The 12043-nt window shown below is 47.0% G+C and overlaps 1 protein-coding gene across 2 annotated transcripts in view; it reads left to right on the forward strand.

Moving 5' to 3' along the window:
- The window catches only part of AXL (AXL receptor tyrosine kinase), a 73919-nt gene that overhangs the window by 33313 nt on the left and 28563 nt on the right, over positions 1-12043 (forward strand). For both annotated transcript variants that reach the window (XM_081921973.1, XM_081921972.1), the window contains exons 5-6: positions 9806-9886; positions 11093-11208. In XM_081921973.1, coding sequence (XP_081778099.1) covers positions 9806-9886; positions 11093-11208 — 197 coding nt within the window. The remainder of the gene's footprint in view (positions 1-9805; positions 9887-11092; positions 11209-12043) is intronic.

The following is a 12043-nucleotide window of genomic DNA, read 5'->3' on the forward strand; positions in this document are numbered from 1 at the left end:
GACTGAAGGTGTGAATAAACCATATTTCTCAAAGCTACGACAGTCTCCGCCATGTCTCAATTCTCCAAAGGAACACAGGCTGTGGGTGAATGCCTGGAGCTCCCGGGCTCTTGCCACAGCTCAGCAGAGACAGGAAGAAGAAGAAGAGTTTGGATTTGATATCCCGCCTTTCACTCCCTTTAAGGAGTCTCAAAGCGGCTAACATTCTCCTTTCCCTTCCTCCCCCACAACAAACACTCTGTGAGGTGAGTGGGGCTGAGAGACTTCAGAGAAGTGTGACTAGCCCAAGGTCACCCAGCAGCTGCATGTGGAGGAGCAGGGAATTGAACCCTATTCAGCAGATTATGAGTCCACAGCTCTTAATCACTACACTCTCACTGGCTCAGGAGGCGGCAGAACCCACCTTTTGTGGGTGTAACAGTACACATCCAAACATATTGGGCAGTTGCGCTAATGTTGTCTGGGGAGTAGCCTAAGCCTGTCTTTCCTGCTGGCTTCCTTGCTCGGCGTGCAATTTGTCAATGGTCTCTCCAGAAAGATGTCTGTGGTCTCTCTGCAGAAGGAAACTACTGCAATAAAAGGATGCCCAAGAACTATAAAAGTGGAGGCCACAAGGCAAGAGGGAGGCACATGGCATGTGCAAGAACAAAACGGCACAATGCACTTCTCCAAAAGAGTGCGGTCCTCTTGTTTCAACGCTGCCACATCAATCCTGTGGGTCCACCTGCAAAGGACTATGAGAGAGAGAGAGAGAAAGAAGAAGCACCTCTTTCCACACACGTTTGTAATTACAGTATGCATGCAGTTTCATGTCCTTGTCTGGCATGCAAGGAGGACCTCGGAGGCAGGTGGGCTGTGGGCAGGCTGGGAAGAGCCTGGCTAGAAACCAGAAAATCCGAAAGCTGAGAGGAAGTAATTGCCACAACGGCTAGATCTGTTGTCCCATGCACAGGGATGGTATCCCTCTGTATAGCAGGTGCTGGGGACAGACAAAAAAGAGCCCCATCACGTACCTACATGCTTTTCTTGAAAGGTTCCTGGGCTATGGATTCATTAGTGGCTTAAAACACCACAAGGTTGTCTCGGCCCCAAGTAAAAGGTAAAGGGACCCCTGAACCATTAGGTCCAGTCGTGACCGACTCTGGGGTTGCGACGCTCATCTCGCTTTATTAGCCGAGGGAGCCGGCATACAGCTTCCGGGTCATGTGGCCAGCATGACTAAGCCGCTTCTGGTGAACCAGAGCAGTGCATGGAAACGCCGTTTACCTTCCCGCCGGAGTGGTACCTATTTATCTACTTGCACTTTGATATGCTTTCGAACTGCTAGGTTGGCAGGAGCAGGGACGCAGCAACGGGAGCTCACCCCGTCGCAGGGATTTGAACCACCGACCTTCTGATTGGCAAGTCCTAGGCTCTGTGATTTAGCTCACAGCGCCACCCGCGTCCCTCGGCCCCAAGTACCAGGGTTCAAATCCTTGCTCAGCCATGGGATGCCTGATTATCGTCTTCCAAAGCAGCTACTCTATTCCGAACTTTAAAATGGTAAGCGTAATGCTGGTGGTCAACAAAAGAGGTTTAAAGACTCTCTCAAGGCAAAACTAAAAAAATATATGGTATAAACACCGACAACAGGGAAACACTGATCTGCGAGCGCTCCAATTGGAACACAGCCTTCACCAAAGGCATCATAGATTTTGAAATATATTTTTAAAATTTAAAAAATTGTCCAGTAGCACCTTAGAGACCAACTATGTTTGTTCTTGGTACAGTGGTACCGCGGGTTACATACGCTTCAGGTTACAGACTCCGCTAACCCAGAAATAGTACCTCAGGTTAAGAGCTTTGCTTCAGGATGAGAACAGAAATCGCATGGCGGCGGCGCAGCAGCAGCGGGAGGCCCCATTAGCTAAAGTGGGGCTTCAGGTTAAGAACAGTTTCAGATTAAGAACGGGCCTCTGGAACGAATTAAGTACGTAACCAGAGGTACCACTGTATAAGCTTTCGTGTGCATACACACTTCTTTAGATAGATTTTGAAGATGCTCAAACTCAGGACGAAAGGGAGAAACGTGTGAAGAGGAAGGCACACTTGGGAAACCCTGTGATCAATTCCAGTTGGGACCTATGTCCCAACTGGAAGGGTGTGCGGATCCAGAATTGGCCTCCACAGTCACATGGACTCACTGTTATTATTTTTTTAATATAATGATATTTTATTAGAATTTTCAGAATAAGACAATGACTGGAAAAAACACAGGAAAAAATACAAAAACACAAAAATACAAAACATACAAAAATACAAACAATTAACATAAGAGACAGAAAAAAAGAAGAAAAAGAAAAAAGAATGACAAAAAAATCCCTCTTTTTTTTAATCTCTCTTCTTTGGTTAACTTATTTTCCTGACTTCCTCACGCCTCCCTTTTTTGTATTCCACTTAGAGACTTGGTTCAGCAAATTCATCCTATTGGTCTGTCCTTAATTATTTTTCCCCCTCACATATTTAACTTTAAACTTTCATCTAATATCAATCCACTCTTGCATAACCTTTTACCTTATTACTAGAACCCCTTCATTTCATTCCAATGTCATCAACATTCAAAAATTTTACAATGTTTCTGTAAGTAGATTTTAAATTTCCTCCAATCTTCTTCCACCGACTCTTCTCCCTGGTCTCGGATTCTGCCAGTCATTTCCGCCATTTCCATGTAATCCATTACTTGCATCTGCCATTCTTCCAAGGTGGGTAGATCTTGTGTCTTCCAATGCTTTGCGATGAGTATTCTTGCTGCTGTTGTGGCATACATAAAAAAAGTTCTTTCCAGTAGCACCTTGAAGACCAACTAAGTTAGTTCTTGGTATGAGCTTTCGTGTGCATGCACACTTCGAAGAAGTGTGCATGCACACGAAAGCTCATACCAAGAACTAACTTAGTTGGTCTTTAAGGTGCTACTGGAAGGAATTTTTTTTTGTTTTGACTATGGCAGACCAACACGGCTACCTATCTATAAAAAAAGTTCTGTCCTTCTTTAACAGGACAGAAGGACACATGGACTCACTGTTAAAACCACCTCGCACACTGTGGTTGAGCTCCTTGGAGGAGGAAAAAGTAGGATATAAATGCAATAAATAAAGCAATAACCAACTGCAGAGGGCAGCAAGCTGGAGGGAAGGATGTCCTCACCAGACCCTTCTCACGGCAGCAAAGAGACCGAAACAGTTAAATCATTTAGTTAAATCGTCTTGAAGAGAAACTGCTGGGTGGAAATAAAACAAGGCCAAGTGCTAGAAAGGGAGTGAGTGAGCTATGTTGCAGATAAGAAAGCGTTTGGAGACATCCGGAGATGGAGGATGCAGCAAATCTTGCTGTAGGAGTTTCAGAGACAATTGCAGATTAAGCACATAGGCGGGAGACCATGGAAGAGAGAATTTTGGGGGGTGAAGTCCAACTGTTGGAAGGCTGTAGCACCTGTAGCCGATGAAGGCATCCGGTTGTGTTGCTGCAGATTCGCCGTGGTGTTTCTTCTCTCTGCGCTCCTCCTAGGAGATGGGAGAATGCGGCAAATTATGCTGCAGAAGCTTCGGAGAGAATGACGGATTAAGCACTTGTGCCTTATGATGTCAAATGGGATAACGACAAAAGGGACTGATTGCGCGCTAATTGTCCAGAGCTGTGAACCGCTAATTTAAGAAGGATATTGATAAACTAGAATATGTGCAGAGGAGGGCAACCCAGATGATCAAGGGTCTGGAAACCAAGCCTTATGAGGAACAGTCGAAGGAGTTGGGTGTGTTTAGCCTGGAGAAGAGGAGACTGAGAGGAGATAGAATAGCCGTCTTCCACTAGCTAAAGGGTTTTCACGCGGATGATGGAGCAAGCTTGCTTTCTCTTTCTCCAGAGGGTAGTCTCCAAAACAACAGTTCCAAGTTACAAGAAAGGAGATTCCAACTAAACATCAGAAATAGCTTTCTGACGGTAAGAGAGAGCCAGCACAGTGTAGTGGTTAAGAGCAGTGGACTCGTAATCTGGAGAACCGGGTTTGATTCCCCACTCCTCACAGAGTGTTGTTGTGGGGGAGGAAGGGAAAGGAGATTGTTAGCCGCTTTGAGACGTTCAGGTTCCAAAAGAACGTTCACAAACTGGAACAATCACTTCCGGGTTTGCGGCGTTCGGGAGCCAAAACGTCCAAGTTCCAAGGTGTTCGCAATCCAAAGCGTTCAGAATCCCCTCCAACAGCGGCAAAGGGGCAAGCTAGTTCTCTGATTCCTGGTTGTCTCTGTGAACTCCACAGAGTTTCTCGCCTGTGAGCCTTTGCATTAATGTGGAACGTAGTGGGTGCTTCTGTGCAGATCTCCCTGGCTGCTCCTTTCCTGCCAACGCCATCTGTTTATGCAGTTGCCCACTGGCTGACTCAGCCCTTGCAGGAATGATGTGGTCGGAGAGCAGCAGCAACCACCGTGAGGGGGCTGGCCGTTGTTCACCCGCGCTCTCTTTGCCTCTTGTCTGCGGTACTTGGCCCTTAGCCTTTGCCTCTCCACAGGGATATCAGGACCACCAAGCAGGTGGTCTGCCTCCATTGGATTTTTACATCTTCCCTCCCCCCTTAAATGCCATCAGTTGGTCCAGGTGACAGCTTCCGGGTGCCCACAGGCTGACTCAGTCCTTACAGGAATGGTGCGGTCAGAAAATAGCACCTGTTGTTGCGTGGGAGAGAGGGTTAAATCTGGGCCCTTCGCCAAATCTCAGTAACAATGGTGTGTTCAAAGTGCAGTGGCTCTTTGTTGCCGTGGGGGATCTGAAAGCTTTCATTCAGCCTTTTCATCCTCGGTGGGGTCTGTGTGCGCGCGTCATGTTCACTCGCCATAATACTTCACAGAAATGCAACGGGACGCACACACCTCACTGCTGTGACGGAGCTTGTTACAAAAGAGGCAGAGGCACCTATTGGCTAGTGACTGTGTCATCGCTAGTGACAAACTCCTCCTCCTTGCATCATGTTTGTACCTTTATGTGCTTGGAAAGAAATACACATACAGTCATCCCTCGGGTTACAGATGCTTCAGGTTGTGTTTTTTTCAGGTTATGGACCGCCGAAACCCAGAAGTACCAGAACGGGTTACTTCTGGGTTTTGGCAGTCGCGCAGGCACAGAAGTGCTAAATCGCGCTTTGCGCAGAAGCGCAACCCGCGCATGTGCAGATGTGCCTGCTTTTTATGCCTGTGTTTTTATTTATTTGGGGGGGGGGAGAGAAAGGGAGAGAGAGATAGGTGCCAACTCCCTGGGGTCCTGGGTGCCCAAGCACCCACAAAATTATCCATGAAGGAGCTGGGCACGCTGCATGGCACCCACAGCCCTGAGAACCTACAGTTGCGAGGGCAAGCTGGCACTCCTGCTGTGTGTGTGTGTGTGTGTGTGTGTGTGTGTGTGTGTGTGTGTAGGTATATTGCCTGCTTTCTTTTTTTATATATAGAATATTTATTAGAATTTTTTAAGGTATTACAATAAAAATGAAAAAAGAAAAAGAAAATAACAAAAATACAAAAATAACAAAAATACAAAAATAAAAATACTTAAAAAGACACATATTTTCCATTTACTACTTTTCCTTTAACTTATTTCCCGGACCTCCTCATACCTCCCTTTTTTGTATTCCACTTCAAATTGTTGGTTCAGCAAATCCTTACCCTTAGATTTTTACCTGTTTATAACCTTTTTTTTCATATTCTCTTAAAGCATTACAGCTGGAAACCACTTAATTTCTATCCAACATCATTCTAACATTCATTAATTTTACAATATTTCTGTAGGTATTCTTTAAATTTCTTCCAATCTTCTTCCACCGACTCGTCTCCCTGGTCGGTATATTGCCTGCTTTCTTTACAGAGGGAGCATTGCCAGTTTTTCTTCTGTGAAATTGTTGTTTTGTGGTTTCTTACCAAAGTTACTTAGATTCCCAAATGGGATCCTAGGCCCAAAAAGGGTGGTGAGAGATCCTTGCTTTAAAGACTGAGCACTTCCCCAACTCCTCTGAAAATAACGGTGTTGGACTAGGACCCAAGAGACCGGGATTCAAATCCCCGATCTCGCTGGGTGACCTTGGGCCAGTCTTCCTCTCAGCCTGGCCTACCTCTCAGGGTTGTTGTGAGGAGAAAATGGGGAGGAAGAGAACCAATGTGTGCCACCATGAGATCCTTAGAGGAGAAATTGGGAGATAAATGTGATTTTTTAAAAAATAAAACTTTCCTTGATGAATGTATGAATGACTATAGCCCTTTAAACAGAACCAAAAACTGCAGCACCATAATTTCACTTTTGGACAAAATATGACTTTAGACCTGTGCACTGTTTGGTTTTGCTTGCTTCTTTACATTTTTTAAAAAAATTATATGCCTTTTACTGTTACAAATCTCTAAGGGATTTACAAGTGGAATTATTGAGAAAAGCGGTTGAAAACAAGTGGTTTAAAATGTCTAAAAAGAAACAAAACCAGCGATAAACTAACAAGAGGAGCTTAGTTGTAAAGGAGCTTACAGAGAGTTTGATAGTAAGGCAAATTGAAGCCTATAAGCTGTGAAGGCCAATTAAACACAGTTAGCATATGCATAGATACTGGCTTCATTCACATATTTGTTTTGGCATCTGTCTGTCTCTAGAGACAGGTGGGTGTGAAGCCAAACCACTGCATTAGCAGTACCAAAGTGGCCTCCCAGGGGTGCTATCCTGGGCATTGCGCGTGGAGGTCCTGGGCTGCCCCAACGACAAGACCCCCTTTCTCGGCCTCACTGATGTGGTCCAAGGCAAAACAGAGCAAGATGTTTGGCACCAGCCTGGCTGCAGGAGCTGCCAAAAGGAGGCATACAAGACACCATTTAACCGCCTTAGGGACTCCACTCCACATTTGTGTAGGGTTTACTCCGTAGCCTTTTTCTTCTCCTAAAGATATCCCGCAAGGCAGCGGATGTTTAGGAGCAGAGTTTTCCTCCTCCTAGATGGGCAACCTTTCCAAGTAGCTCATCTGCCCCTCACTTCCCTCTATGACACATGCAGATGGATGGGGAGAAGGAAACCATTCCATTGCAGGGAGAGAAAACCTTTCTCCGATGGAAGGTTTTCCTCAGCCCAACTGTTATGTACTGAGTCGAATAGGATCCAAAAGGCAGCAGTCTGATTGGTCCTAGAACAATAGGATTCAGAATGCAGCAGTGGCGTAGCGTGGGGGGTGCAGGGGGGCCCGGCCGCACCGGGCGCAACATCTGGGGGTTAGGGTTAGGGGGCGTAACATCTGGGGGTTAGGGTTAGGCGGCGCAAATCCATGAGTTAGGGGGCGCAAATCCACGGGTTAGGGGGCGCAAATTACTTGCCTTGCCCCAGGTGCTGACAACCCACTCTATGCCACTGGAATGCAGCAGTCTGATTGGTCCACAGGAGCCACCCAATCCAACTCCAGGTGGAACGGAATCCACAACCGGATTGGCCTACAGGAGAATCCCGGAATTAACCAATCATATGGGGCCCATTGTGTAAATAACGTATATAAGGCAGACATTCTGGGGGAACTTCCATTCCTCCTCACCACTATGAGCTGAATAAAGAGCATGAAATCCACTCCCGACTCCGAGTATATTTCACCAGCCCACTGTAATCGGGTGACCTGTGTGTGCCAGCTTAATCTGCTGCCCCTGGGCTGTTGAAGGGCAGCTCCTCTCAGTTCTTATCCTTTTTTAATCTTTAAACCAGAACTGGATCAAGCAGACCTTGATCCAGAGGGCTCCCTGCGGCTGTCCGGATGGCAACAGAAGCCAGCCCCTGCTTCTTGCAGTAGCACCTCCTCCAGCCACCCTTTTCCCTAATCAGGATAAACGAACCCAGGAGTCCTGGCTCGAGAGACCATCTGAAGCACAGAAACGGGGCCAAGGCTTGGAGCTTGGAGCCAGACATGAGGAAACCCAAACCACAGACGGGTGGGCGGAAGGAACAGGACATACCAGCTGGGACAGAGGACTGGTCCCCAGATGTTGCTTCTCTGGTGCAGAGGGGAGGGTGGCAGGAAGGGATCTGGTTGGCTGGAGGACGACAAAAGTCTGGCTTTTGTTTTCTTACGTCCGTTTGTTTTCTAACCTTTATGCCCTGCCTTTTCTTCCGTCACGGAACTGGAGGCCGTTCAGTTCCCAGGAGGACACAGGAAGCCAGACCACAGGTCCAGCTAGCTCTAGCTCTCTGCTCCTCAACCTGGGGTCACCAGATGTTGAGAAACAACTCACCCCCACCCTTTGGTCCCAAGGTTGAAGAATATTGGGACTACCAGCAGCTCCCCAGGATTTTAGATGAGGATCTCTCTCTCTCCCCCATCCCTACCTGGCTGAACCTGGGACCTCCTGCATGTTGTTATTTAATATTGTTTATTCTTTTAAAAAGCAAACCCTGCTTTCCCCTTCCATAAAGGAGATGCTCAGAGCACCTTACAAATGAAGGTAAAGGTAAAGGGACCCCTGACCATTAGATCCAGTCGTGACCGACTCTGGGGTTTCGGCGCTCATCTCGCTTTATTGGCCGAGGGAGCCGGCGTACAGCTTCCGGATCATGTGGCCAGCATGACTAAGCCGCTTCTGGCGAATCAGAGCAGCGCACGGAAATTCCATTTACCTTCCCCACCGGAGCGGTACCTATTGATCTACTTGCACTTTGACGTGCTTTCGAACTGCTAGGTTGGCAGGAGCAGGCACCGAACAACGGGAGCTCACCCCATCGCGGGGATTCGAACCGCCGACCTTCTGATCGGCAAGTCCTAGGCTCTGTGGTTTAACCCACAGCGCCACCTGCGTCCCTTACAAATGAAACACATGTGTAAAACTACGTAAACCCAAGCACCATATGCAAGTCAGTTTAATTAGCAGAGGTGCTAATTTCGATGTAAGTACGGTGACATTTTATTCACCCGGGATTAAATAATTATTCTGAATAATAATGTATGCCTTGTGCGCGGGGACTTTGGGCAAAGGAGTATTTTGTTCTTTCGATAAAATATTATTAATAATAAAAGCATTGCAGGTTTTTTTTGGGGGGGGTGTTGTTCTGGCATGATGGAAATCTGTAACAACAGCCCAGAATAGCCCCCAATCTCATTTTCCTGATTTTTCTTTGCCTGTAATTTGAAACTGGAGAGAGGGAGGGGGTGAGTTTGAGGTGCTGTTGTACATTACTCTCGAGAAGTCCACAATGTGCTCTTGAGAAGTACCCAGAATGTCATGCTAGCTGTGGAATATATCAGTTTATTCTGGGGCTCAAATAACAGAAGAGGAGGTCCTGCCTTGGTGGATTTTATTAAGGGACCTCAACACACAAATGGTACTAACACCTCTCACTCCCTCCATAGTTTGAGCATGGGCTTGCTCTTCCTGTTCCCCTATAATTTATCTGGTTAACAACTCAGTCTCCTTTCCAGATCTGTAAAATGGGAAGATTAGCTACTTTACAGGGAAGCTGGATTTGCAAGGCAAAAACTGAGAGGTCCTGAGTACTACCTTGTGGAGTAGAGGGTGAGACATGGGCCTGGGAGAGAGAGATTTAAGTCTCCGCTCAGTCTTAAATTCACCTGGCGACCAAGGTTATAAATAATGAACATGCAGCGCTCTGTAAGCGGGGAGCGCAAATGACTTCACAAGAACACTGCGAAGATTCATGAGCTAAGGAACGTAAAATCGCCTTAGACCTAAAACCGGAACAGATGTGCTAATAATAATTGCGTTTTAAAACAAAGCTGCTGTGGATAATGACTAAATATATCTACTTTTGTGCTTTCTTTCAGGTCTGAATCACAGCGCATCGTTCTCATGCGAGGCCCACAACGATAAGGGGGTGGGCACATCTCGGACTGCAAAGGTGACAGGTGAGAGGATGGCTTGTGGGGTGCATTCCTAGAGCAAACGGAGACCTTTGCCAAGGCCGCAGCACAACTGCTTTAGGTACACTGTGAGGGTGAAGTTAAATGTATATCTGGATTTAACACAGAAGTTTTTAACAACGCAAACACTGTCAGCTGGCGTGTGTGATAATGGGATCTGTGCAGGCACAGAGGGGAAATCCCTCCCCCTGCTGCAATTCTGGAGGAAAGCCCCATTTACGAAGCTAGGTTTTTTTGCTTAGGGAGAAAATCTTCTCAATTGCTCCAAGGCAGTGAGGGCGTCTGGGAGAATTTCTCCCAGTGAATATACTCGCTTCATAGGAGGAATGTTCATCAGGACCACAGGAGAGGAGGAAAGGGAAGGTGTCCACACACACACACCCTACACCTTCTCTGATCCTGTTAAGTAGCATCCCCCTTCTGCAGCTGATGCAATTTGCATTTTTAAAAACCCGGACTTCAAATACAAAGATACAACACAAATATCCTTTTTTAACTTGGCAAGTTGCCCTGAGTTTATAGGAGGAGCACATGCTACTTTCAGATTGCGGATTTGGATCATTACTGATACACACAGACACACACACACACACACACCACACATACCGAAATTCCATGCTAAAAGCATGTTGAGCATAAGGCTTAAGATGAAACCTTTATCCTTGAAATGCTGGCTTTCCATCAGCAGGGATTCCTTGGCATGCATTTAGAAAGGTAGCTGGCGCAATAAGTGTGCTTTGTGTAATTGCCCGAGTATTCTTTTTCAAATAAAGTTTTATTGATCTGCAATATATAACAATTACCCAAAAGAGAGAGAGAGAGAGAAAAGATGCAAAAACAAAACCCCAACTCGTCCCCCTCGGTCCTCTAGGAACAGATCAATCCAGTTAAGTTTGCCAAAGTCCAAATCTGTGGTTTTGGTAGTTGCTGTTGTTCGGGGTTATCAGTAAAGTATTTTACAAAAGGAATCCTTGTATTCTTGACAACTTCTGGATCACAGCAATGATGAACAAGCCCGTGAGAAGGAACCTGTATCCTAATCACAAGTACGTAGGCCCTGCTGACCACAGTGGGACTTACGTCTGAGTAAACATGCATGGGGCCACGCTGTAAAAACCCTCTTTTTGACTTTCCTCTGCAGTAAGCTCTTGTGGTATATCATACACCTGCTCTCTTACATCTTCCCTCTAGTGGTACCTGGGCGGCCAAGCGCCTTATCCCTTCTGCATCGTAGTGACCACCACCTGGAAGTGACGTGGGAACCAGGACCGAGTGGGGCCTACGCTCTTGAGTTCTGCACCATCCAGGTAAGAAGGGAAGCCTTGAAGCCAGCCCAAGTTCCCTCGCCCAACTATTTTGAGGAAGGTTGCCTCACTCGGCCACTTTCCCCCCTGTCCTTCGAGGGAACGCTTTTATTTTTAGGAGCCATTTCCTGGCCAGCTTCTGCTTCTCTCAAATGTCCAACCGGATGCCCTCATGACGTGTGACAAGCTCCCAGGAATAGGGAACTGAAAGAGCCTCGAAAAGGGATTGCAGAGGCCAGGAAACAAAACTGATAGCAAGGGGGCGGGGGGGTCAAATATGGGGCCATCCGTCCGTCCCCTTCTAGGGCCTGAGGTGGCAGAGTGATCTGTACCAGTTTGGGGTTCGGGTGGGGGCAGGTTTTGAATGTTTTCCCCACATAAAACAAAGCAAACTGCTCGAGAGCAGAAGGCAGGTGCCTCTGAAACAAAAGTCCTCCGCGTTGTGTTAGTGAACTTTTATTATTTAATTGCATGTATTTATTCAAGTGGGACGCGGGTGGCGCTGTGGGTAAAACCTCAGCACCTAGGACTTGCTGATTGCATGGTTGGCGGTTCGAATCCCTGCGACAGGGTGAGCTCCCGTCGTTCGGTCCCAGCTCCTGCCAACCAAGCAGCTCGAAAGCACAATTAAGTGCAAGTAGATAAATAGGTACCACTCTGGCGGGAAGGTAAATGGTGTTTCTGTGCGCTGCTCTGGTTTGCCAGAAGTGGTTTAGTCCTGCTGGCCACATGACCCGGAAGCTGTACGCCGGCTCCCTCAGCCAATAAAGCAAGATGAGCACCACAACCCCAGAGTCAGCCATGACTGGACCTAATGGTCAGGGGTCCCTTTACCTTT

This window comes from Podarcis melisellensis (genome assembly GCF_964234715.1).
Source record: "Podarcis melisellensis genome assembly, chromosome: 8".
Classification (NCBI taxonomy): domain Eukaryota; kingdom Metazoa; phylum Chordata; class Lepidosauria; order Squamata; family Lacertidae; genus Podarcis; species Podarcis melisellensis.